Genomic DNA, 27,784 nt, shown 5'->3' on the forward strand with positions numbered 1-27,784 from the left:
AGGATATTTTTTTTCCCTCAATAATGATTTTGGGAATCTTTATCAAAGGCCAAAAGTTATTAAAGCCTTCATTCCATTGAACGGGTTTGCCAAGAAAAACAAGAGGGGGGCCTCACACTGCAGCCTGATCAGCGGGCAAAAGGGAGCCAGTCACTCCTGCCTGGTACAGTGAGCCTCAATGAAAGCTCCTGTACACGCTCAAAGGACTACTTACAGCTTTGTGTGTCTGGTACAGACACTCTGGGCTGAAGGGCCTGCCCACGTCTGCGTCCTTGTACAGTGGCAGGTAGAAAGAACGGGATCAGTCGACTCAGAACCAGGTCTAACATCACTGTCGTGTAATACGTAATAAAACCAAAATTGCATAAGAAATATATGAATTTAATAAGTAGTGCAAAAACAGTGGGGTGGTGTTCATGGGTTCACCATCCATTCAGAAATCGGATGGCAGAGGGGAAGAAGCTGTTCCTGAATCACTGAGTGTGTGTCTTCAGGGCTCCTGTACCCCCTCCCTGATGGTGGCAATGAGAAGAGGGCATGTCCTGGCTCTTCAACAGTTCAATGTGTTTCAGGATAGATCGGGGTGCTGAGTTGAAAGGTGAAACAACTTTACAAGTGTGCATTTTTAAGAGTTGGATTCAAACTCTGGGTGGCTTTCCACAACCCCCCGGGATTTAAGGCCCGTCACAATCCTCCATTTCAGATTTTTTTGTACATGCTGTGATTTTTGCTGCTCCATCATTGACGTTGGATCTCCAGCCCATGATTCCATCCCTCCTGTGATAACATACTCTTAACGGGGGGAGGGGGGCAGGAATGGAAGTAGGCACAGCTCAGAGTTATAGAATGACTCATCAGCGGTACAAAGGATCTGGTCCCTGGAATCAGGATTCGAGATAATATTTAAACATTATTTATTCAACTAATTTGTTTTTAGGTGAAACAATTAAACATCACATGCATAAATTCAATGCAAAATAACACTTTGTACAAGTATCATCCTTGCTGCCCACTTCGTCCCAAAGTTTTTTTTTACTATCATGCAAAGTAATTCAATTTTGTGATGAACTTTGACACCCCCCAGTCACAAACACCTGTGGGATCGATTTCAATTGTTGTAACGTCTGTGTGGTTGTGAGGCATTTGAATTTGACTGTTCTGGGACATAACTTCACTCCCTGCCCCCCCCCCTCCCCAATCCCCCGGTTTCACATGGCGACAGATCAAAAAGAAAGCTATCAGAAATTTTAATAAACTTTATAATGTTTTCTCTGGCAACTGAGTCCATATCCAAAGATGACAGATATAAAATATTTGGCCTGAATATCAGAGAGGATGAAAGTTTCTGACAGGGGTCTGTTGTTATCTTCTCTCTCGATTCTCAATGTAGTAGAGTTATACAGCCTGGAATCAGGCTCTTCGGCCCATCGAATCCATACCAACTGTCAAGCATCCATTTCCCTCAGTTACACTTTAAACACATTTGACTCTCACCATGTGGCTCTTGATTCTCCCCAAAATGTATTACTCCCTCACACACTGGGGGCACCGTACAGTAACTAATTACTCCACAGGATTTTGGGGGCATGGGAGTATTCATGCGATTAAAGGGAGAATGTGCAAGCCCCACTCCAGACAACAGCAGGAGGTGAGGATCTTTCCCTCAGGATAGAAATGTCAAGTACTGGAGAGCTTGCATTGAAGGTTTAAAGGGGGTATGTGTGTGTGTGTGGTGGGGGTGTAAGTACATAGAGGGTGGTTGGGTACCTGGAATCGGCTGTCCAGCGTAGTGGTGGAAGCAGATATCATCGTGACATTTCAGAGGCTTTTAGTTAGACTTGGGACTCTGCAGGGACTGGAGGGATCACAGGCGGGCAGAGAGATTTAGCTTATGGTGGCACTGTGCTGGGCACAGACACTGTGGGCGATATTGCCCTTTGTCCCTGGGGCTCACCTCTACCAGCTGTGCCATCGCGCTCTCCTTGGGCTCACGAGAAACCCGAGGAAGCGCAGGTGCCAGCACCCAACGACAACCGGTGCCCAAGGAACCCAACCCCGGTGAGAAGGCATGCAGGTGAAAGTCACACCATTTCCCGACCAGAGGTTCCCAACCTTTTTAAAACCACGGACCCCGACCGCTAACCAAGGTTAGAGTGGGAAGCCCTGCTCGAACTGTGAGTGAATGTCACCCCGTGTTGGGAAGAGTGCAACTTATTTACTGGGATGCAAAGTGAAGGAGGAATGGATTGGACTCCGCTCTGGGGAATGGGGAAAAGAGAAGGTATGTAAGGAAGGGCTCGGCAGCCAATCGACACGCAGCCCAAAGAAACAAGTTAAACCATACTGGGAAGTGTTCAAAGTGACATCTGCAATTGTTTCATGACACGCTGCTCACAACGACCAGCACAGGGCGTCCAAGGAGATGTTGCTACACGTACCAGTCCGCGAAGGAATAGCAAGAGACTCCGGGTACAAGTCTTGCTCTGGGGCTCCGACGTATTGTCCCGAGCACGTTGCTGTGGGTCAGAGTGCATCTCCACCACATGAGCTTGGGTCAGCAGGCCACTCTCCAGCTCATTGCCCCAGAGTCTGACATTATCCTGGGCTGCTGAGCCCCAAACAGCAATTGTCTGGTGTAAGCACGTCCCAGGCCGCTTATCCCGGGCAGGTTGTCCCAGAATGTACCGAGCGTGTAATCCCGGATGAGGGCGCACGCTGAGCACGCCGACTGTATCCGCAGCACAATGTCCTGAGCCCCCTCGGCTCCCTCCACCCCAGGCCAGCCCGGGATCAGTTGATGGGAGTTACGTGGCTGCGCTGGAGGCTGAATTCCTTGGCCTTCATCCGCAGGTTGGCTATGCTGGTTGCCATCGATGCTCCGGGGCTGGTGGTGCTCGACGTGTTCGAGTTGTAAGATGACACCGGGCTGTAAAATCACAGCAGATTACTCACACAAACATCGAATTTCAAACTACCTCGGCAGGGGCTTGCCAACTCCATCCCCACACACCAGAAGAATCCAACCCACACACTCACACGCGCGCGCACACACGCACACACACACACACACACACACTCACACGCGCGCGCACACACGCACACTCACACACACACACACACACACACACACACACACACTCACACACACACACACACACACACACACACACACACACACACACTCACACACTCACACGCACACTCACACACTCACACACACACACACACACACACACACACACACACACACACTCACACACACACACCCACACTCAGACGCACACACACACACTCACGCGCACACACACTCTTATTTGACAGAGTTAATGGAACAGAAGATATTGGCCAGGACATTGGGAGCACATTCCTGGTCACTTCCGTACGATGCCACGGGATCTTTAACATCCGCCTTGAGAAGGGGCAGGGCCGGGGTTGTCTTCTCATCGGAAGGTTTGGGGCCGTGAAGCCGCCATCGGCAATGTACTGGAGGGTCTGTTTCTCGTCAGCTTGACTGAAGGGCAAATACTGGCTCAGGCACACGGTGTAATGAGCTGCACTGTCGGACAACACAGGTTCATATTCAGCTTTCACATGTTCAAGTTCACTTTTAATAAAATTACTTGAGAGAGAAATTGAGCTGCAAGTGTGTATATGTGTCTACCTATGGCACACGCGCATATGTGTGTAGGAGTGTGCACTGGCGTGTGTGCTTATGTGTGTTTGCATGCATGTGCGTTGGCATGGGAGCCTATGTGCGTGTGTGAGAGTGAGTGCGTGTTTGAGTGTGTGTGTAAATGTGTGTGTGAGTGATTGTGTGTTTGAGTTTGTGTGTGAGAGTGTGTCTGTGTGAGTGTGTGTGTGTGTGAATGAATGTGTGTGTGAGTGAGTGTGTGTGTATGTGAGAGTGAATGTGTGTGTGTGAGAGTGAGTGTGTGTGTGAGTGAGTGCATGAGTGTGTGAGAGTGTGTGTGAGTATGTGTGTGAGAGTGAGTGTGTGTGAGAGTGAGTGTGTGTGAGATTGAGTGTGTGTGTGAGAGTGTGTGTGATTGAGAGTGAGTGTGTGAGAGATTGAGTGTGTGTGTGTGAGAGTGAGTGTGAGAGTATGCGCGTGAGAGTGTGTGTGAGTGTGTGAGAGTGAGTGTGTGTGTGAGTGAGTCTGTGTGAGTGTGTGAGAGTGAGTGTGTGTGTGAGAGTGAGTGTGTGTGAGTGAGAGTGTGTGTGTGAGTATGTGTGTGAGAGTATTGTGTGAGTGTGTGTGTGTGAGTGAGCCTGTGTGAGTGTGTGTGTGTTTGTGAGATCGAGTGTGTGTGAGAGTCAGTGTGTGAGAGAGTGTGTGTGTGAGTGTGTGTCAGTATGTGAGAGTGAATGTGTGTGAGAGAGTGTGAGTGAGTGTGTGTGTGAGTGAGTTTGTGTGTGTGAGAGTGAGTGTGTGTGTGTGTGTGAGTGAGTTTGTGTGTGAGTGACTGTGTTAGTGAGTGTGTATGTGAGTGAGAGTGTGTGTGTGAGAGTGAGTGCGTGTTCGAGTTTGTGTGAGAGTGTGTGTGTAAATGTGTGTGTGAGTGATTGTGTGTTTGAGTTTGTGTGTGAGAGTGAATGTGTGTGTGTCTGTGTGAGTGTGAGAGTGACTGTGTGAGTGTGTGTGAATGAATGTGTGTGTGTGAGTGAGTGTGTGTGTATGTGAGAGTGAATGTGTGTGTGAGAGAGTGAGTGTGTGTGTGTGAGTGTGTGCATGTGTGTGTGAGTGAGTGCATGAGTGTGTGAGTGTGTGTGTGAGAGTGAGTGTGTGTGAGATTGAGTGTGTGTGTGAGAGTGTATGTGAGTGAGAGTGAGTGTGTGAGAGTGAGTGTGTGTGAGATTGAGTGTGTGTGAGAGTGAGTGTGAGAGTATGCGCGTGAGAGTGTGTGTGAGTGAGTCTGTGTGAGTGTGTGAGAGTGAGTGTGTGTGAGTGAGAGTGTGTGTGTGAGTATGTGTGTGAGAGTATGTGTGTGAGTGTGTGTGTGTGAGTGAGCCTGTGTGAGTGTGTGTGTGAGAGTGAGTGTGAGTGTGTGTGTGTTTGTGAGATTGAGTGTGTGTGAGAGTCAGTGTGTGAGAGAGTGTGTGTGTGAGTGTGTGTCAGTATGTGAGAGTGAATGTGTGTGAGAGAGTGTGAGTGAGTGTGTGTGTGAGTGAGTTTGTGTGTGTGAGAGTGAGTGTGTGTGTGTGAGAGTGAGTTTGTGTGTGAGTGACTGTGTTAGTGAGTGTGTATGTGAGTGAGAGTGTGTGTGTGAGAGTGAGTGAGTGTGTGAGAGAGTGATTGTGTGTGAGAGTGTGTGTGTATGAGTGTGAGTGAGTGTGTGTGAGTGAGTATGTATGAGAATGTGCGTGTGTGTGAGAGTGAATGTGTGAGAGTGATTGTGTGTGTGTGTGAGAGAGAGAGTGAGTGTGTGTGAGATTGAGTGAGTGTGTGTGTGTGTGTGTGTGAGAGAGAGAGAGTGAGTATGTGTGAGAGAATGAGTGTGTGTGTGTGTGTGTGTAACACTTGGCGACAGCTGTGTAGGGACAGGGTTCATATTCTGGAGATGGAAAGGACAACCAGAAGACAGCAGGAGAGAGCCAGGAGAAATGCAGCCATGGTTGCCATCACTACCACCACCACCACATATACATGTCCTTCCTGCAATAGAGCTTGTGGGTCCAGGATAGGACTGTGTAGTCATCAAAGATCTCACCGTTAAAGGAGTGGACGTCGTCATCGGATTTCGATGGACAACCAAAGAAGTGTGTGAGAGAGAATGAGTGTGAGCGTGTAAATAGACCTTCACCTTCCCATTCCTTTCCTGTCCTGTGATGGACACCGAGGTTGCTGATGCTGGATGTGAAACACACATGGGACAGAATGCAGGAAGAACACGGTGGGTCGATCAGCGTCTGCAGAGGCAAACATGTTGTCACATTTCAGATTGAGCCCTGCACCAGGACTGGGTGGGGTGGGAAGAAGAAAGATCGCCTGTGTACCACAGTGGTGGGGCTTCGTGGTAGAGGCTGGAAGGTGATGGGTGGGGAGGGGATGATGGCCAAGTGGGAAGAGGAAAAGAGCACAAGGAGAGATGGTCGGGCGAGTGTGTGTGGGAGGAGCATGTCGAGCGTGTGGGTTACCTGAAACGAGAACACTGAACGTACGTAGCATTGCGATGTAGCTAAATGACTGGAATTTGAGGTGTTCTCTCTGTTTGCATTTGGTCTCACTATAGGAATGGGAAGGCAGAGGGCAGCTAGGTGAGTGTGCAAGTGGGGAAGAGGGTTGAGGTGACACGCCACAGCAAGCTCGAGGTAGCAGGAGCCATTGGACCTTGTCGAGTACAGCCTGGTGTGAGTATCACTGACTTTACCTGTAGGATGGGTTTGCTGACCACGAGAGGAACTCGGCGCTGAGGGAGACTTGCCGAGGGGCCACAGGTTGCTCCACGGCTGCTTCTGTGCCGTAGGATTTGAGGAGGGAGACTGTCCTGCTGGCCAAGGAGGCTCGCTCATTCCTTCGAAACTTTGCTCTCCGATTCTGGAACCAAACCTATGAAAAGAATGGGGTGGTGAGGTGGGGAGGTGGGAGAGAGGAGAAACAAGAGATGTATTTGCCTTCTGTAGATCCAACATCAATCCTTCGTATTTCACTGAATTTACCCGACAGCCACAGATCCTTTGAGCCAAATCCACTCAGCTCCTCCTTTGAACTGTCACTGCGCAGGAGTGTTAAACAGTTAAAATCTGATGGCAACCATGTGTTAGTTGGAAAAGCTAGGTCAAAAACGTAGGCTTTTAAGAGTTTAGGAGTTTCTTGAAGGAGCAGAATGAAGCAGAGAGATTTAGTAAGGGAATTCCAGAGACACAGGAGACTGCCGACTGGAGTCTGGAGCAACAAACAATCTGCTGGAGGAACTCAGCAGGATGACCAGCGTCTGGGGGAGGAAAGGAATCATTGACGTTTCCAGCTGAAAGTCCCACAGATGTTACTTGACCTGCTGAGTTCTCCCAGAAGATTATTTGTTGCAAGAAGATTCTAGAGCTCTGGGTCAAGGCAGTTGAATTTGGTGTGTTGGAAATCCTGGACCTACAAGCAGCAGAGAGCTCTCCAAGTGTCCTAGGTCACTGAGATGGTAACGCAACACACACACAATGCTGGTCAGGCAGCATCTATGGAGAGGAATAAAGAGTCGAGGTTTTGGGCCGAGACCCTCTATCAGGACTGAGCATTTTGTGTGTGCTACTCTGGATTTCCAACCTCTGCTGAATTTCTTTCTCACTGGGATGGCGTGGGGTTCAGCCATGTAAAGATTTGGATTCAAACAAACAGCAGAGATTGTTCCTCCACTGCGTTTATCAAACTTTTGCTTAAAGCTGTGCATCACAGAGCTCCTGTGGTTTGGGCGGAGAGCGTACCAATCTGACTGGCAGAGAGGATCGGTGAAATAAATCATTAGGCTTGTTAATGGCAGCAGTCTGAGCTCCAGGTTCTGGCGAGCTACACCAACGACCAAAGAGAAAGGGAGCAAGATAACACAACAGCTGAAGCCAACTTAAGGGAGGCCTGAGAAACATCAAGGAAGCGAATGGGAAGAGTGGGAAAGGTAACTAGAGTGGAAGAGCCTGCATGGCTCCAGTATCCCCCCCGTATAACAATGCTGTTTACGAGCAGCATGGCTTTGTCCTGACCTGCACTCTCGCCTCACTCAGATTGACTCTTCTGGCCAGCTCCTCCCGGACAAATGCGTCAGGATAATGAGTCCTCTCAAACACCCTCTCCAGCGCCTGTAGCTGTGAGCTGTTAAACGTGGTCCGGTTCCTCCTCTGCTTCTTCCGCTCCTTCTGGAGATCTGCGTTTAGAATGCGTCTCACCACTGCAGAGGGGGAGAGACGAGGCAGGAGAGATTATGGACCAAGTAGAATTAAATACAGGTTATCTGACAACAGTACGGACTAGAGGGTGAAGGGTCAGTGTGTGTGGGACCCGTCCCCCGGTGAGGGTCAGTGTGTGTGGGACCCATCCCCAGTGAGGGACAGTGTGTGTGGGTCCTGTCCCCCAGTGAGGGTCAGTGTGTGTGTGTGTGTGTGTGTGTGTGGGACCCGACCCCCAGTGAGGGTCAGTGTGTGTGGGACCCGTCCCCCGGTGAGGGTCAGTGTGTGTGGTCCCGTCCCCCTGTGAGGGTCAGTGTGTGTGTGTGTGTGTGTGTGTGTGTGTGGGACCCGACCCCCAGTGAGGGTCAGTGTGTGTGGGACCCGTCCCCCGGTGAGGGTCAGTGTGTGTGGAACCCGTCCCCAGTGAGGGTCAGTGTGTGTGGAACCCGTCCCCAGTGAGGGTTAGTGTGTGTGGGGCCTGTTCCCCAGTGAGGGTCAGTGTGTGTTGTGGGACCCATCCCCCAGTGAGGGTCAGTGTGTGTGGGACCCGTCCCCCGGTGAGGGTCAGTGTGTGTGGGACCCATCCCCCAGTGAGGGTCAGTGTGTGTGGGACCTGTCCCCCATTGAGGGTCAGTGTGTGTGGGACCCATCCCCCGGTGAGGGTCAGTGTGTGTGGGACCCGTCCCCCAGTGAGGGTCAGTGTGTGTGTGTGGGACCCGTCCCCCAGTGAGGGTCAGTGTGTGTGGGACCCGTCCCCCAGTGAGGGTCAGTGTGTGTGGGACCCATCCCCAGTGAGGGTCAGTGTGTGTGGGACCCATCCCCCAGTGAGGGTCAGTGTGTGTGGGACCCGTCCCCTTCTGATCCATGTATATTTGATAAACAGGACCTGACACTCAGGGACGTGGGCTATTTTATATTTTTGTTTGTGACTGTAAGTTTACTGCTATCTTATATGTACTAAGGGTGCTCTGTATGAATGTTGATGCTGTGTTTTGTATCTTGGCCCCTGAGGAAGACCGGTTTGTTTGGCTGTATTGATGGGTATTTATGTATGGTTGAATAACAATTAAACTTGACCTTGAGTACAGATATTTCTCATGAAATCCCCACTGGATATTGACTATACTTGGCAGGAAAATCCAAACTTAATGACAGTGAGCGGGAAATTCCTTTGCGGAAGACAGTGCAGAGAGACCCTGGTCACTGTACATCATTTCACATCACTGAGTGTGTGACTGGCCACCTCAGTGCAAGCTCTCCTTCCACAGCATCGGGAGCTCAGAGGATGGCACTATAAGACCAGAAAACATTAGGCCATTTGTCAGCGAGTTAGACTGGTGGGAAGAGTTTAAAAAGAAGACAGCTTTATAGAGCGGGCAACAGAGTAGAGGTAAATAGAGTAGGAGGGCTTTGGCGATAAACGGGTCGAGGTGACGTAGGTTACCTGTGAATTATGGGAATAGGAAGTATGGCTGTGAGGCCGGGTATCAGATGTGGGAATTTCGGGAGACTCCCAGCCTCCAGGACAGCCACATCTACGCCAGGTGCATCGAGCTGCAGCTCCTAAGGGCACAACACACACAAAATGCTGGTGGAACACAGCAGGCCAGGCAGCATCTATAGGGAGAAGCACTGTTGACGTTTCGGGCCGAGACCCTTCGTCAGGACTCCTAAGGGACCACGTTAGGGAACTGGAGATGCAGCTCGATGACTTTCGTCTGGTCAGGGAGAGCGAAGAGGTGATAGAAAAGAGTTATAGGCAAGTAGTTACTCTGGGGCTTCAGGAGACAGACAAGTGGGTAACAGTCAGGTACTAGAGAGTACCCCTGTGGCTGTCTCCCTTGACAATAAGTACTCCTCTTTGAGTACTGTTGGGGGGGGAACGGCCTACCTGGGGGAAGCAACAGTGGCCGTGCCTCTGGCACAGAGTCTGACCCTGTGGCTCAGAAGGGTAGGGAAAGGAAGAGGAAGGCAGTAGTGACAGGGGACTCTATAGTTAGAGGGTCAGACAGGCGATTCTGTGGACGCAGGAAAGAAACGCGGATGATAGTTTGCCTCCCAGGTGCCAGGGTCCGGGATGATTCTGATTGCGTCCATTAAATCCTGCAGTAGGAGGGAGAACAGCCAGAGGTTGTGGTACATTTTGGTACCAATGACATAGGTAGGAAAAGGGAGGAGATCCTGAAAACAGTCTACAGGGAGTTAGGAAGGAAGTTGAGAAGCAGGACCGCAAAGGTAGTAATCTCGGGAATACTGCCTGTGCCACGTGACAGTGAGAATAGGAATAGAGTGAGGTGGAGGATAAATGTGTGACAGAGGGATTGGAGTAGGGGGCAGGGATTCAGATTCAGGAGTCCTCTTTTGGGGCAAGTGACCCGTACAAAAAGGACGGGTTGCACTTGAATCTCAGGGGTCTAATATCTTGGCGGGGAGGTTTGCAAAGGCTATTGGGGAGAGTTTAAGCTAGAATTGCTGGGGTGCTGGGAACCGAACCAAAGTGATGGAGAAAAGGGAGGTTGGCTCACAAATAGAGAAAGCTTGGAGACAGTGCAAGAGGGAGGATAGGCAGGTGATAGAGAAGGGATGTGCTCAGACCAATGGTTTGAGATGTATCTATGTTAATACAAGGAGTATTATGAACAAAGCAGATGAGCTTAGAGCGTGGATCAGTACTTGGAGCTATGATGTTGTGGCCATTACAGAGACTTGGATGGCTCAGGGGCAGGAGGGTTTACTTAAGAGTGCCAGGCTTTAGATGTTTCAGGAACGACAGGGAGGAAAGTGGGGGCATGGCACTGATGATCAGAGATAGTGTCACGGCTGCAGAAAAGGAGGAAGACATGGAGGGATTGTCTATAGAGTCTCTGTGGGTGGAAGTTAGGAACAGGATGGGGTCAATAACTCTGCTGGGTGATTTTTACAGACCACCCAATAGTAACAGGGACAGATAGGGAGACAGATTCTGAAAAGGTGTAATAACAACAGGGTTGTCATGGTGGGAGATGTTAATTTCCCAAATATTGATTGGCATCTCCCTAGAGCAAGAGGTTTAGATGGGGTAGAGTTTGTTAGGTGTGTTCAGGAAGGTTTCTTGATACAATATGTAGATAAGCCTACAAGAGGAGAGGCTGTACTTGATCTGGTATTGGGAAATGAACCTGGTCAGGTGTCAGGTCTCTCAGTGGGAGAGCATTTTGGAGATAGTGATCACAATTCTATCTCCTTTACCATAGCATTGGAGAGGGATAGGAAGAGACAAGTTAGGAAAGCATTTAATTGGAATAAGGGAAAATATGAGGCCATCAGGCAGGAACTTGGAAGCATACACTGGGAAGGGATGTTCTCAGGGAAATGTACGGAAGAAATGTGGCAAATGTTCAGGGGATATTTGTGTGGAGTTCTGCATAGGTACATTCCAATGAGACAGGGAAAGGATGGTAGGGTACAGGAACCATGGTGTACAAAGCTATTGAAAATCTAGTCAAGAAGAAAAGAAAAGCTTATGAAAGGTTCAAAAAACTAGGTAATGATAGAGATCTAGAAGATTATAAGGCTAGCAGGAAGGAGTTTAAGAATGAAATTAGGAGAGCCAGAAGGGGCCATGAGAAGGCCTTGGCGACCAGGATTAAAGAAACCCCAAGGCTTTCCACAAGCATGTGAAGAGCAAGAGGATAAGATATGAGAGGATAGGACCAATCAAGTGTGACAGTGGAAAAGTGTGTATGGAACCAGAAGAGATAGCAGAGATATTTAATGAATACTTTACTTCAGTATTCACTATGGAAAAGGATCCTGGCAATTGTAGGGATGACTTACAGCAGACTGAAAAGTTTGAGCATATAGACATTAAGAAAGAGGATGTGTTTGAGCTTTTGGAAAGCATCAAGTTGCATAAGTTTCTGGAACTGGATGAAATGTACCCAGGCTACTGTGGGAGGCGAGGGAGGAGATTACTGAGCCTCTGGTGATGATCTTTGTATCATCAATGGAGACAGGAGAGGTTCCAGAGGATTTGCGGGTTGCAGATGTTGTTCCTTTATTCAAGAAAGAGAGTAGAGGTAGCCAAGGAAATTATAGACCAGTGAGTCTTACCTCAGTGGTTGTTAAGTTGATGGAAAAAAACCTGAGAGTCAGGATTTATGAACATTTGGAGAGGCATAATATGTTTAGGAATAGTCAGCATGGCTTTGTCAAAGGCAGGTCGTGCCTTACGAGCCTGATTGAATTTTTTGAGGATGTGACTAAACACATTGATGAAGGAAGAGCAGTAGATGTAGTGTATATGGATTTCAGCAGGGCATTTGATAAGGTACCCCATGCAAGGCTTATTGAGAAAGTAAGGACGCATGGGATCCAAGGGGAAATTGCTTTGTGGATCCAGAACTGGCTTGTCCACAGAAGGCAAAGAGTGGTTGTAGACGGGTCATATTCTGCTCGGAGGTTGGTGACCAGTGGTGTGCCTCAGGGATCTGTTCTGGGACCCCTACTCTTCGTCATTTTTATAAATGATCTGGATGAGGAAGTGGAGGGAGGGAGGGAGGTAAGTTTTCTGATGACACAAAGGTTGGAGGTGTTGTGGATAGTGTGGAGGGGTGTCAGAGGTTACAGCGGGACATTGATAGGATGCAAAACTGGGCTGAGAAGTGGCAAATGGAGTTCAACCCAGATAAGTGTGAGGTGGTTCATTTTGGTAGGTCAAATATGATGGCAAAATATAGTATTAATGGTTACACTCTTGGCAGTGTGGAGGATCAGAGGGATCTTGGGGTCCGAGTCCATAGGACACTCAAAGCTGCTACGCAGGTTGACTCTGTGGTCAAGAGGGCATATGGTGCATTGGCCTTCATCAATTGTGGGATTGAATTTAAGAGGCAAGAAGTAATGTTACAGCTATATAAGACCCTGGTCAGACCCCACTTGGAGTACTGTGCTCAGTTCTGGTCGCCTCACTACAGGATGTGGAAGCCATAGAAAGGGTGCAGAGGAGATTTACAAGAATGTTGCCTGGATTGGGGAGCATGCCTTATGAGAATAGGTTGAGTGAACTCAGCCTTTTTTCCTTGGAGCAACAGAGGATGAGAGGTGACCAGATAGAAGTGTATAAGATGATGACAGGCATTGATTGTGTGGATAGTCAGAGGCTTTTTCCCAGGGCTGAAATGGCTAACATGAGCGGGCACAGTTTTAAGGTGCTTGGAAGTAGGTAGAGAGATGTCAAGGTAAGTTTTTTACACAGAGAGTGATGAGTGTGTGGAATGGGCTGCCGGCAATGGTGGTGGAGGCGGAAACAATAGGGTCTTTTAAGAGGTTCCTGGATAGGTACATGGAGCTTAAAAAATAGAGGGCTATGGGTAACCCTGGGTAATTTCTAAAGTAAGTATGCATTCGGCACACGATTGTAGGCCGAGGGGCCTATACTGTGTTGTAGGTTTTCTGTGTTTCTATTTCTGATTTGTTCTCCCTTTCAACCCTGTTATCCTTCCTTCTCCCCAAAACCTTTGATGTCCTGACTAATCAAGAACCAGCCTCCGGTTTAAATATACCCAATGACTTGACCTCCACAGCCATCTGTGCAATGAATTTCACAGATTTACCTCGCTCTAGTTAAAGAAACTGCTACTCTTTTAAAAGGCCACCCTTGTACTCTGTGACTAGGCCCTCTGGTCTGAACTCTCACACTACTGGAAATACCATTGCAGGTTCCAAGATCCCTTCTAAACCCTTCAGGAGAACACAGACCAAGTTAGCAACAATCACTATACGATATTTTCAAGGCAATGCTGGATTGGTTTCCTAGTCAGATGGTCCCGGCCTTCTTTGATCCTTCTGACACCTCTACCCTGTTCACACCATCTTTTACTGACTCCATGATCTCACTGCCAACCACTCTCAAGTCTCCCCACCCCTTCAATTACCCACATCGCCCAGTAGACTCCCCAATCCACCACTTAACCCATTCCAACTCATGATGCAGAGGCTGCTTTCCAATCCTTGGCTGATGTCTCTCTTCCCACCCTCTCCTTAAATCACAGCATTCTTTCATCCGTCCTTCTCAGGTCCTGAGCACAGGCCCCAATTCTTTAACCCCTTCTCACATTGCTGACCATAGCCCGGACCCAATCAGGCCAGACCTCAGCCCCAAAGCCCTGCCTTGGTCCCACTCCCAGTTCCCAAATGGCTATGCTCAAGCTCTTGGACCTTGGGTATGGCTTCAGTGCACAACAGAAGGCACACAAGTATGACAGTCATCTGGGATTCTGGCAGTAGTGCAGCACTTGGTGCTGTTGTCACAGTTCTCCTGACCTTGGATTTTCTTCCTGACACTGTCTGGGTTTCCTCTCACATCTCAGAGATCTGCAGATCACCTGGCTAATTGAGCTATGCGGGGGTAACGGCAGGAAAATCACAGGGTAGTTGACGGGCGTGTGTGAGAGAGAACAGGTAACAGGGAAATACCACAGAATGATACCGATGAGATTGCTTTGAGCGCTGTCTAAATAGGCTCCTTCTGTGATTGAAAATATAAAGAATGACTTTTCCCAGGTCAGGTAGTCACTAAAAACTTCACCAGGAGAGTCAGTGAAACCTTCTTTCCAACCATGTTCCTAATCTATCCAACTCCAGCCTTTGAACGGAACCTGGCTGGATATTTTCTGAAAAATTTAGAAAATTCTGTTTTCATGATGATACAACCCTTGGATTCCAAAGCTATGAGATTCTTTTTAACAAACTGCAGCTACATTTCTGGGTACTTACAATGTTAAAGGAAGATCTGACTGAAGATTTTAAGATATTAAGTAGAACCAGTGGGCTAGATAGTGAGTACCTATTTGCACTGGTTAGAGAATCTTGGACTGAAGCATACAAACTGAAAATTAAAGCTAAATCCCGCAGGCTAAAGTTAGAAAACATTCCACCAAGAAGAGGGTGCTGGATGTTTGTTCTTCTTCTTAAGCCAATCACCCCTACTGGGGCATAAGCCGCCAACAGCAACTTGCTCAAGTCTTTGGTCCTGGGCCAAAGGGTGATCGGCCCCATGCCTTCTACTTTCACATGACTTCACGTCTTCCAGGTGAAGATCTTTCCTCTCCCAGGAATGAGGTCTTTGGCGTTCCACTACCTCTGGGTTTTTATAGGATAGCCCCATGCCCAACCCTCTCCCTTTCACAGCCGGGTTTGGGACTGTCCATGGCCAAGTCGTGCTGGGTGCTTGGGCATTTGCAAATGGCAGCTGATCCTCAGATCTCCTGCTGCACTTTGTCACAATCTCAGCTTCTGATGACACAGGTTTATACAAAGCCACCTCCATTTGGACTCACACCAAATCCCTTTCACTATTTATTGAATTAACTACCTTGGCTCCTGGGCCTTTGGCATTCCCATTTTTTCCAGACTCTCCCTGCCCCTATCCCTCCCTCTAGTAACTTCCTGCGCCCTGACAACTCTGAGCTAGGACCCCGGGACTTTTCAGTTCTGCCCCTTTTAATCGTTTCACTCTTGGCAATCTTCAGCTGCAGAAGATCTGGAATTCATTCCTTAAACCTCTCCAACTCTCTCTCTCCACTTTTGAGATGCCCCTTAAGAAACTGATCTTTGGCCAGACTTCTGACTTATGGTGTAGCTTTCAGTTTCAGACCCATTTTCAGAAGGGAGCAAGGATGCTGATTGGGACGTAGATTTTCTAGAAATAAGTATTTTTTTTACCTTCTGGAGCAAATCTCTACTGAAGAGGTTTGCTGTTGGCGGAGGTGAGGCACGGACTCTCTCCGACTAAAAGAACGTTTCCTTTTTGGGCCTTACTTTCAAAAACCAGTGTTTTCAATTACAGGTCGAGTGATCTGCCAACGTTTAATTCACCACACTTCCAGCTTTGTTTTCCAATTAAGATATCTTTGGCTGCCTTGCTCTCATTAGCTGGGTACACTTTCAACCGGGAGCTGCCTTCAGCCTGGGGCCTGGATTAACACATGTCGCGGTGACTCCACCGAACTCGGCGGGTCGAGTTTGCTCTCCCACCTCGCTCGCCGTTCCCTTTGCAATCGCAGTGTTTTGATTTGAAATTAATGATTCAACTTACTTTCTTCCCGCCCTATTCCAGAAAGTGCGTGGCACTCATCGCCTAAGGGCGGAAGAGGAGTGTTGAGGGAAAAAGCCGCACTAACTGAGGGTGCTCGGCACTATCAGAGGGACAGCACCAAGGGCAAGCAGCTCCGGGAGGGGCACTTAATGAGGGAGCTCTGCGTTGTTAGGGGAGGGGAGATAACGCGGTACTGTGGGCGGGGGAAGCACTTGCGGAGCGCTGCACGGCTGGGAGTGGGAAAAAGACTACGAAATGAATCAGTACCGATGCCAGACGGGTCACACCTACGACGCTGACCTCACACCCCACCAGCCGGCCGGCCCTGCTCACCACTGGAGCTCTGTCACCATCTGGGTGGATCTCCGACACTCGTCCGCTTCAGAAAGAGCCAGGTCGGTCAGCCCCGGACGCACGGCGTTGTCACCATTCAGATTATCCCGAGGTAACCGCAATGTGACTTGTGGGACCTTGTTGCGATGCTGGTAAACACAAAGTACTCTGCAGATGCTGGGGTCAAAGCAACACGTACAACACGCTGGAGGAACTCAGCAGGTCGGGCAGCATCCGTGGAAACGAGCAGTCAGCGTTTCGGGCCAAGACCTGAACGTTTCCGCGGATGCTGCCCGACCTGCTGAGTTCCTCCAGCTTGTACGTGTAAGTCAGATGCTGCAATCCCCATTTTACCATAGTACCTCTGCTCCCGAACTGCATTGGAAGATCCAAAGGTCGGGACAGGCGCTACATAAATGCATAAACGAATACAGTATTAGAGTTTTACACTTGTCCGAAGAATTCTAAGAAGCGTGGTAGGATTAAGACACGAGTAACCGCGTTCCCGCAGCCCAGTGGACAGGAGCAGCGTCGAGGGGGCTTCGCCGCGACCATCAGCTTTTGGAGCGAATCCCTCGCACACTTGGAAGGAGCTGAGCAGTGCTGGCGTCCGCCTCACCCGCAACACGTCGCCGGCAGCTCCGGCACCAGCTCCCGGAGATTCCTCCGCGGTCGGGGCGCCGCACTCCGCTCACCCAACTCCGGCTGGCGGGCGACCCTGAACCGGCGCCGTAGTTGTGTGATTCCCGGTAGCAATCACCGTCACCTCCAACAGAACGCGTCCCGCCCTGCGATCGAAGCATTGCTGTTCCCACCAAACAAAGCGACTCGTGAACGATTGCTTCCCTGTCCAACAATCCTGAGCATCCTCCTAAATAACGTCCCCCAGAGAAGGTGAGACCCTCACGGGGTTCAAATCCCTCTGAAGTGAGACCCTCGGGGGGAGGGGGAATTCACACCCCCAGTGAAGGTGAGACCCTCACGAGTTCACACCCCCAGTGAAGGTGAGACCCTCACGGGGTTCACACCCCCAGTGAAGGCGAGACCCTCACGGGGTTCACATCCCTCTGAAGTGAGACCCTCGGGGGGGAGGGGGAATTCACACCCCCAGTGAAGGCGAGACCCTCACGGGGTTCACACCCCCAGTGAAGGTGAGACCCTCGGGGGGTTCACACCCCCAGTGAAGGCAAGACCCTCTCGGGGTTCACACCCCCAGTGAAGGTGAGACCCTCGGGGGGGAGGAGGGATTCACACCCCCAGTAAAGGTGAGACCCTCGGGGGGTTCAAACCCCAGTGATGGCGAGACCCTCGCGGGGTTCACACCCCCAGTGAAGATGAGACCCTCACGGGGTTCACACCCCCAGTGAAGGTGAGACCCTCGGGGGGAGGGGGAATTCACACCCCCAGTGAAGGTGAGACCCTCGCGGGGTTCAAACCCCAGTGATGGCGAGACCCTCGCGGGGTTCACACCCCCAGTGAAGATGAGACCCTCACGGGGTTCACACCCCCAGTGAAGGTGAGACCCTCGGGGGGAGGGGGAATTCACACCCCCAGTGAAGGTGAGACCCTCACGGGGTTCACAGCCCCAGTGAAGATGAGACCCTCACGGGGTTCACACCCCCAGTGAAGGTGAGACCCTCATGGGGTTCACACCCCCAGTGAAGGTGAGACCCTCGGGGGGTTCACACCCCCAGTGAAGGTGAGACCCTCTCGGGGTTCACACCCCCAGTGAAGGTGAGACCCTCTCGGGATTAACACCCCCAGTGAAGGTGAGACCCTCTCGGGGTTCACACCCCCAGTGAAGGTGAGACCCTCTCGGGGTTCACATCCCTCTGAAGGTGAGACCCTCGGGGGGTTCACACCCCCAGTGAAGGTGAGACCCTCTCGGGGTTCACACCCCCAGTGAAGGTGAGACCCTCGGGGGGTTCACACCCCCCGTGAAGGTGAGACCCTCGGGGGGTTCACATCCCTCTGAAGGTGAGACCCTCTCGGGGTTCACATCCCTCTGAAGGTGAGACCCTCGGGGGGGTTCACACCCCCAGTGAAGGTGAGACCCTCGGGGGGTTCACACCCCCAGTGAAGGTGAGACCCTCACGAGTTCACACCCCCAGTGATGGCGAGACCCTCGGGGGGGGTTCACATCCCTCTGAAGGTGAGACCCTCACGGGGTTCACACCCCCAGTGAAGGTGAGACCCTCACGAGTTCACACCCCCAGTGATGGCGAGACCCTCGGGGGGTTCACACCCCCAGTGAAGGTGAGACCCTCATGGGGTTCACACCCCCAGTGAAGGTGAGACCCTCGGGGGGTTCACACCCCCAGTGAAGGTGAGACCCTCATGGGGTTCACACCCCCAGTGAAGGTGAGACCCTCGGGGGGGTTCACACCCCCAGTGAAGGTGAGACCCTCGGGGGGGTTCACACCCCCAGTGAAGGTGAGACCCTCGCGGGGTTCAAACCCCAGTGATGGCGAGACCCTCGCGGGGTTCACACCCCCAGTGAAGATGAGACCCTCACGGGGTTCACACCCCCAGTGAAGGTGAGACCCTTGGGGGGAGGGGGAATTCACACCCCCAGTGAAGGTGAGACCCTCACGGGGTTCACAGCCCCAGTGAAGATGAGACCCTCACGGGGTTCACACCCCCAGTGAAGGTGAGACCCTCATGGGGTTCACACCCCCAGTGAAGGTGAGACCCTCGGGGGGTTCACACCCCCAGTGGTGAGACCCTCGGGGGGTTCACATCCCCAGTGAAGGTGAGACCCTCGGGGGGTTCACACCCCCAGTGAAGGTGAGACCCTCATGGGGTTCACACCCCCAGTGAAGGTGAGACCCTCGGGGGGTTCACATCCCTCTGAAGGTGAGACCCTCGGGGGGGTTCACACCCCCAGTGAAGGTGAGACCCTCGCGGGGTTCACACCCCCAGTGAAGGTGAGACCCTCGGGGGGTTCACATCCCTCTGAAGGTGAGACCCTCGGGGGGGTTCACACCCCCAGTGAAGGTGAGACCCTCGCGGGGTTCACACCCCCAGTGAAGGTGAGACCCTCGGGGGGTTCACATCCCTCTGAAGGTGAGACCCTCGGGGGGGTTCACACCCCCAGTGAAGGTGAGACCCTCGCGGGGTTCACACCCCCAGTGAAGGTGAGACCCTCGGGGGGGTTCACATCCCTCTGAAGGTGAGACCCTCGGGGGGGTTCACACCCCCAGTGAAGGTGAGACCCTCGCGGGGTTCACACCCCCAGTGAAGGTGAGACCCTCGGGGGGTTCACATCCCTCTGAAGGTGAGGCCCTCGGGGGGTTCACACCCCCAGTGAAGGTGAGACCCTCGAGGGGTTCACATCCCTCTGAAGGTGAGACCCTTGGGGGGTTCACATCCCTCTGAAGGTGAGACCCTCACGGGGTTCACACCCCCAGTGAAGGTGAGACCCTCACGAGTTCACACCCCCAGTGAAGGTGAGACCCTCGGGGGGGGAGGAGGGATTCACACCCCCAGTGAAGGTGAGACCCTCGGGGGGTTCACACCCCCAGTGATGGCGAGACCCTCGCGGGGTTCACACCCCCAGTGAAGATGAGACCCTCACGGGGTTCACACCCCCAGTGAAGGTGAGACCCTCGGGGGGAGGGGGAATTCACACCCCCAGTGAAGGTGAGACCCTCACGGGGTTCACAGCCCCAGTGAAGATGAGACCCTCACGGGGTTCACACCCCCAGTGAAGGTGAGACCCTCATGGGGTTCACACCCCCAGTGAAGGTGAGACCCTCGGGGGGTTCACACCCCCAGTGAAGGTGAGACCCTCGGGGGGTTCACACCCCCAGTGAAGGTGAGACCCTCGGGGGGTTCACACCCCCAGTGAAGGTGAGACCCTCATGGGGTTCACACCCCCAGTGAAGGTGAGACCCTCGGGGGGTTCACATCCCTCTGAAGGTGAGACCCTCGGGGGGGTTCACACCCCCAGTGAAGGTGAGACCCTCGCGGGGTTCACACCCCCAGTGAAGGTGAGACCCTCGGGGGGTTCACATCCCTCTGAAGGTGAGACCCTCGGGGGGGTTCACACCCCCAGTGAAGGTGAGACCCTCGCGGGGTTCACACCCCCAGTGAAGGTGAGACCCTCGGGGGGTTCACATCCCTCTGAAGGTGAGGCCCTCGGGGGGTTCACACCCCCAGTGAAGGTGAGACCCTCGAGGGGTTCACATCCCTCTGAAGGTGAGACCCTTGGGGGGTTCACATCCCTCTGAAGGTGAGACCCTCACGGGGTTCACACCCCCAGTGAAGGTGAGACCCTCACGAGTTCACACCCCCAGTGAAGGTGAGACCCTCGGGGGGGGAGGAGGGATTCACACCCCCAGTGAAGGTGAGACCCTCGGGGGGTTCACACCCCCAGTGATGGCGAGACCCTCGGGGGGTTCACACCCCGCAGAGGTGAGAATCTCACGTGTTCACATCGCTCTCGCCTTCCTCTGTAAAATGATACCACGAATAGTTTGGATCTGTACAGACAAATAACGAAGCAAAGTCCTGAACAATATTCACCAAGCTGGATCAATGGCGCAAAAGCAGACCAGGCCAGCATTAGCAAAATGGCTCCTCCCATTGCGCTGAAATACTTCACTCGCTTGATGGGTCACTTCTGAGACACAGTTGATAATCAAACACAAGGGTGCAGTGGCACATAGGTTCAAAGTGTAAGGGGCAGTTTTCTTTCCCTGAAGGGTATTAATTATTGTGTTTTTTGAAACAGCGATGCACAAGAAGACAGGTTTGGTATGAATGTGCTTTCGTTCTTTCTGTCAACAGAAAAGAAGACACTGGAGGTTACTGAGGTTCAGTGAAAGCCAAAGTGAGGGTGTCTGGTAATCCCTTTCCTTCCCACTCTCAACAATATTGTTTCACTGCGTGTCAGAATAAAAGCGACTACAAATCTTGGAATGCAATGTATCCTCTGCTAATTATCAGTAACATCTTCTTCTGAGGCAATCTCACAGGATGAATGATGACTTGCAGGTTCTGAGGTGGCTAATGAGGGGAATATGAGAACTGGGAGGGTGCAGGCCTGACAGGCCAGCTGTCCAATTCCCTCCACAGATGCTGCCTGGCCCACTGCTTTCCTCCTTCCATTCGATTTTTTTAACTTTTGCTTCAGATTCTCGCATCCCCACTCTCCTCCATCCCTGGCACACAATGAGGCCCAGTGACCAGACAATGGTGGTGGCCGAAGGGTGAGGACACCAGGTGCCATCCCTCTGTGTGGGTTTATAGAAGATGATGTACTCACGGACAGATCCTCTGTCCCATGACGCATTGAAAATCTGACAGTGTGTTAGTCCCTCGGTACCACAGGAAATTAAATCAAACGCCGGGGGGGTTGAGTTAGTTCAGCATCCCATTTGGCATTAATATATTCAAAAAACTCTTTGGTTACATTAGGTTTAAATGAGTTGGTGTTTCTGAAATGTCTTACGTTCCTCAGAATCTTAATGACTCCTTTACTTTGGGGCCACGATGTTTCTATACTGGATTATAAATGTGGAGAATGTGTTTTCTACTCCCACATTGCTACATTATGAGGATCTGAATTTAGTTTTTAAGAACCTGGAGTAAAGAAGTTGTATTGATGAACATAAAGAAAACGATGTGTTCGTGTTAAAATCTCAATAATCAATACAGTACTCATCTGCCCTTCTTACCCTGCTCGGGTCTATATACCTCTCCACCCACATGGTTCATTATCAACTGAAGTCACCCACCAAACCAGTTTGTTAAGTACCCTCAGCACATAGGGAAAGGATTCAGTCTTCAAGGACTGTTCTACCATTTAGTTAGATCCTGCTTCTATTTAAAATAAAATTCTACCAAACTAAAGAAGTTTTGACTCTGAAGAAGGGCCTCGGCCTGAAACGTTGACTCATAGCTCCACAGATACACAGTTCCTCCGGCGGTTTGTGCGCGGTGATTTTGGATTTCCAGTATCTGAAGACTGTCTCGTGTTTATGATCTAAATTTGGAAATTTTCAACAAGACCCAAGTCTCAAAAGTTCATGAGGGAGAATGGTATTTCCAATTATCACTTCCCTTTGTACGAAGAAATCCCTCCCAAGATCAACAGTGACTAGCCCAATTCTAATTTGAAGATCATGCCCCCTTGTTATGAAGTGCCCCAATAGAGGAAATAGATCCCTTCTATTCTCTTCACAACGACAGATCACTTCTGAACTTTTATATTCAAATTAGACAATGCAACCAGCCTCCTAACTTAATCCCTTATTCTTGTTCTCTGAGTGCAATATTTCGTCCTGAGATGCAGAGTCCTGAACTGACTGCAGGAACTCCAGAAGAAGCCTAACCAGCGCTTTATAAAACTGAATCCCAGTTTCTGGCTCTTCTGAATTCCAGCCCTCTTGAGATAAAGGCCAAACATTCCACTAGACTTGAAATTATTTTTAATACCATCTACCAGCCCTCATCTCTCGACTCACAGAAGTCTCATGGAGTTTTTGGTATTTGTAACACAGCGGGCTTTACATGTACGGATTTAATCGGAACAGTCTGCCAAAAGCAGAGTAAAGTTTATTTCCACTCTGCAGTTTTGAAGTAAGCCCTCTCTCGCACTTGGCTGAAAAACTTTCTTTGAGTAAAGTAATGAACTTATTCAATGCAATGATAGCATTCGATCTATAGAGTAACTTAAATTGTCTCCCAAATGCTTTGATGACCTGATGTGTTCCCCCCCCCCCTTGGTGTTACATTTATCTATGATTCCATGTGAATTCCCATGGAATTTAGAAGGATGAGAGGGGATCTGATTGAAACATATAAGATTATTAAGGGATTGGACACACTGGAGGCAGGAAGCATGTTCCCGCTGATGGGTGAGTCCAGAACTAGAGGCCACAGTTTAAGAATAAGGGGTAGGCCATTTAGAACAGAAATGCGGAAAAACTTTTTCACCCAGAGAGTGATGGATATGTGGAATGCTCTGCCCCAGAAGGCAGTGGAGGCCAAGTCTCTGGATGCTTTCAAGAGAGAGTTAGATAGAGCTCTTATAGATAGCGGGGTCAAGGGATGTGGGGAGAGGGCAGGAACGGGGTACTGATTGTGTGTGATCAGCCATGTTCACAGGTGAATGACAGTGCTGGCTAGAGGGGCCGAATGGCCTACTCCTGCACCTACTGTCTATTATTGAACATTATAACAAGCTGAAGAACAAGGAAGTGATCTCCTCGGTATTACTATCAGTGTTTGCCCCTGCAGTGCACTCAAAAGAAAGTTGCGTAGAGAAAGAAAGGAGAAATAAGATGAGGGACTGGGAAGAGAGAGAAAGACATTCAGAGAAGGACAAGGAAATGCAGGTGCAAGCATCGGAAAGGAAAATAATGCAGAGATTGAGAGATACAGACAAGGAAATGAGTCCAATGTGGATCGAGCAGGAGGTGAAGGAACAACCATCTGAGGGAGAATAAGGTACAAAAGGCCATCAGTAGCAGAAGTGGGTGAGAGTAGCAGGAAAGACAAAGAGATTTTGGTGACTAGAAAGAATATCAGATGTTGGGGGACGACAAATTGGGACAGTGTGCTTAGTGGACGGGTGGTGGGAGTGACAGACTTTGGGAGGCAGTGACAGAGGGGGGAATTTGGCGAGGGTGACAGATTTGGGAGGAGTGACAGACCTGGGGTTGAGATGATGGACTAAAGTGTTACTGGGGAGAGGAATTGTGTCAGACATGGGGGAGGTGGAGGGGTTTTGAGTAACAGACTGGAGGATAGGTGAAGAGATGTAGGGTGGGGTACAGAGTGACAGACTAGTGTGGGGGAGAGCACTGTAATCATTATCCCGTTTTGTGGAAGTTTAAAAGATTTTATGTTATTTTAAAGGTTTTAATAACTTTTAAAATCTAGTTTTGAAAATATTCCATTTGTTGACAAGTTCAAGTATCTGGGGTCAACTGTTTAGCAGGATGTAGACTTCGATGAGGAACTGATTCATCAAATAACATCGGTTGTGGGTTATGTGGAATTTGGCAGCAGAAATATTTTGCATTTGGACAGGATCAGTGAAACTAAAATGTAAGCCGAAAACATATGTGCATCAAGCAACTTTGTACAGAGACGCTGGATAAGGTATGAAAGAGTGTCATAGCGTCATGGAACCATACAACATGTAAAACAGGCCATTTGGCCCATCTGTCCATGCTGACAAAGGTGCCCCATTCAATCGAGTCCCACTTGCCAGCATTTCCCCAATATCATTCTCAACCTTTCTGATCTAAATTCCTGTCCAGCTGCTCTAAAAGTTGGTATTGTACTTGCCTCTGGCAGTTTGTTCTACACAGATGCCATCTTTTGTGTAAAAACAAATTATCTCTCAAGTTTCTATTACATCTCTCCCTCTTACCTTAAACTATGCCTCTTGTTCTTGGTTCCTCAACCCGAGGAAAAAGTCACCCTGTCTATTCCCCGCATCATGTTTTATACTTATTGAAGATCACCTCTCAGTCTTCTACACTCCAAGGAATAACAATCCCTCCTGATAACTCATTCCCTCAAATTCCATGCAAATTAAGGGAATGACGTATTAAAGGTATCTTCAGAAAATACTTGAGAAAAGGCCAGCTTGTTATAGACAGTATGGAGGAACCAGGAAGCTGTGCATAAAGAAATATCCAAAATGGTACTCACAGGTAGAAGGAGAAGAAAAAAATGTGAAGATCAGAAGGAGTGAAGTGGTGGAAAGAGACTCAAAAGAGGAATTGGAAGAATATACACAAAGCTGAAGGTGGAACAGCAAACTTACAAGAGAAGGAAAAGTTTTAACATTTTAATGATGTGACTCTAAACTTCCAGAAACATTCCTGTCAATTATTGAAACTGCTCTGTCAGGACATAGACATTTCATGAACTAGAATCTGTCCAAGTTTTGGCAATTTAATCTTCAGGCCACACAACCCAACATTAAAAATAATGAGAGTTGAAAATCATGGGTTAGCATCATTGAATGATTCCAGCAAATTAAATGTGTCTAATCAACTCCTTGTGTTTGTTTTGCACCTTTATTCACACCTTAATCCTAGTTTTATGAATGAAAGGGCTGTAAATGCCTCTGAATTATCTGATTTTCTGGTTTGTTTCAGTGGACGTAGTGTAGGTCCAGAGTCACACTGCTTGAGATCAGGGAAGGAAACTGTCAGAATTGCCCAAAGGCAACTGAGAACCAGATGGGGTTTTTAACCACAATTTGATAGGTTCACGACCACTTTCACTGAACCCAGTTTTAATGATAATCCGCCAGGTCTCTCAGCTTGCTCCACCACTTGATTATAGTGTGGCTGATCACACCACATTCCTGTTTACCCACAGCCACCAACTCCCATATTAACTTTTAACTGCAGATTTTCTGAAGTTATTTAAAATTAAGCACACAGAACAAATCCAAATTTCGTGGAGTCAAGCCCACATTCTTGTCTCTGAACCATGAACCCTACTTCACTATTCCTCCTCTGCACGAATTATTTATTATTTGTTGTAACTGAAGGTAATTTGTTTACAAATTTCATGAGATATGTTAGTGATAATAAACCTGATTCTCATTCTCAATTACTAGGCAAGTGAAACAGCTACAATGCTATTGGACCCTGGGGGGGACAGGTACACTACAGGAACGGAGGAGGAAAAGGGTCGTCCTAATTCACGAATCTTCCCCAGTAATAAACAAATCAAAATATTAAAATTACCAACGTGTCTGGACAAGGAAACCAATTAGAGGGAACACTACATATTGGCCTCGCCAGATTACAGAGGTTAAGTTGTATACTTATTTCAATGTCTAATACTTTTGACCCTGAGTATAATTACACGTGCAGTTGGAATGTGGGTGCAGGAGTAGACCACTCGGCCCCTCAACTGCTCGCCCTTTGATAAGGTCACGGCTCATGTGATCACCACCTCTCCTTCCCGTTCCTGCCTCCCCAGTAACTGCACACCTCTGTGTTTACTCACCTACCTCTGTTTTTTAAACATTCAAAGATTCTGCTTCTCTTGGAGAAAGAGAGTTCCGAAGATTCGGATGGAAGACTCGGATTCATTTTCCCGGGGTAGAAATGCCAAATCCGAGAGAGCAGAGTGTTGAGGGGAGAGGGGGCAAGTTTGAAGGAGATGCGTTGGACAAGTTTTTTTGTTCTACGCGGAATGGTAGGTGTCTGATACGCACTTCCAGAGGGGGGGGGGGGGGGGGATGGAAGCAGATACGATAGAGGCGCGTAAGAGGCATTTGAATAAACGGACGAACATGCAGGGGTTAGAGAGAAATGGATCATGTGCAGGCAGATGGGGTCAGTTTAATTTGGCGTTCGTCTAAAACATAAAAGGTCTATTCCTGTCCATTTTCTGTGCAACCCTCTGAAAGAAACAAAAAGTATCAGATCTTTCTTAAAAGGGCAACCCTTTATTATCGAGAGTGACTCCTGCATCCCACAAGAGGAAACATACTCTCCACTTCCACCCTCATCTTAGCAGCCCACAATATTTTTCCAGTGTATTCAACTGCAAACCTACAGTAGTGACTTTCAATTGCAATTGCGTTTACAGTGAGATTCCTTCACACACCCCTCTAAGATATTGCAATCGTCCTACGACTTGTATTATTGTGGAATTATAATTGTTTCTGGACTGAGTAATTGATGGTGTGGGTTTGGCGCCGTCCGGTTATTACTTCAGCAGTTCGGATTACCGTGAGCTCCCTCACTCACCATTCTGCCGAGCCGCCTCCCCTCCTTCGATGTCGCCGAGACCAGCCTGATCCTTCGTTCTCCTGCTGACCTCTCTCGCCCCTCTGGCCGGCTCCATCTCACCGTTCACGTCGGCTGCCTCCTCCAGGTCGAGCAGATGACTGACCGAGAAACTCTTTCGGTTCTGAACAGCGTCCGGCGTGTCCAGCGCAGCCGAACGCGGAATGCGAGCCTTTTCCATGAGCTTAGCAGTCCGCTCTCCTCACCCCAACCATTCTCCCCCTCCTCCAGTCCCGTGGGCACCAGGGATCACCCCCACCCCTCAAAACTTTTCACAACTTCTCACAACTTTTGTCTCGCTGTAAAACACACGCCACTTCTTGCTGACGAATACGAAAAGAAGCCTTTCAAGGTTTTGCCAGTTCCTGCCTCCCAGCCCACTCTCTCCCCCCCGGGACTCTTACACAACTCACAGAGAGAGAGGAAAAAAAGCATCGGGACAGCCGCCCACTTTAACCTCTGCCGTGACTCAGCCCGGGTCTAACCGTACAGTCTCCACCTCCTCCCCCTCTCCAACACACTGCCACACTCCCTCTTGACTTTCAAATTCCGCCCAAAAGGCTCAAAAACATCATCTGAAAACATCCTAAAGCTGGGCGTCATCAACCCTCGAAAACAGCTTCCCCACCCCTGCAGTGACCCGATGTGATGTGTCAGGGATTCACTGGCCGCTCGCAACTTCTTCCTCAGCGTAAATTTCAGCCTTTGCGACTGGCTCCCGAGATTTGGG

The 27,784-nt window shown here is 49.7% G+C and overlaps 1 protein-coding gene across 2 annotated transcripts; it reads right to left on the reverse strand.

Annotated features, from left to right (window-relative positions):
- Nucleotides 1-890: 890 nt before the first annotated feature.
- Nucleotides 891-27,784, reverse strand: LOC140731076 (paired mesoderm homeobox protein 2-like). 2 transcript variants are annotated; one of them, XM_073052329.1, is made up of 4 exons: nt 27,016-27,760; nt 7,687-7,871; nt 6,369-6,547; nt 891-2,926 (listed from the first exon to the last, which is right to left on the reverse strand). In XM_073052329.1, exons 1-4 carry the CDS (start codon nt 27,233-27,235, stop codon nt 2,791-2,793), a joined length of 720 nt encoding a protein of 239 aa, XP_072908430.1. In that variant the 5' UTR covers nt 27,236-27,760; the 3' UTR covers nt 891-2,790. The 2 variants fall into 2 exon arrangements, with proteins under 2 accessions (XP_072908430.1, XP_072908429.1); XM_073052328.1 differs by lacking the exon at nt 891-2,926 and adding an exon at nt 3,234-3,556 and having other exon boundaries at nt 27,016-27,784.

The sequence above is a fragment of the Hemitrygon akajei genome, chromosome 7, assembly GCF_048418815.1.
Source record: "Hemitrygon akajei chromosome 7, sHemAka1.3, whole genome shotgun sequence".
In the NCBI taxonomy this organism is placed as follows: domain Eukaryota; kingdom Metazoa; phylum Chordata; class Chondrichthyes; order Myliobatiformes; family Dasyatidae; genus Hemitrygon; species Hemitrygon akajei.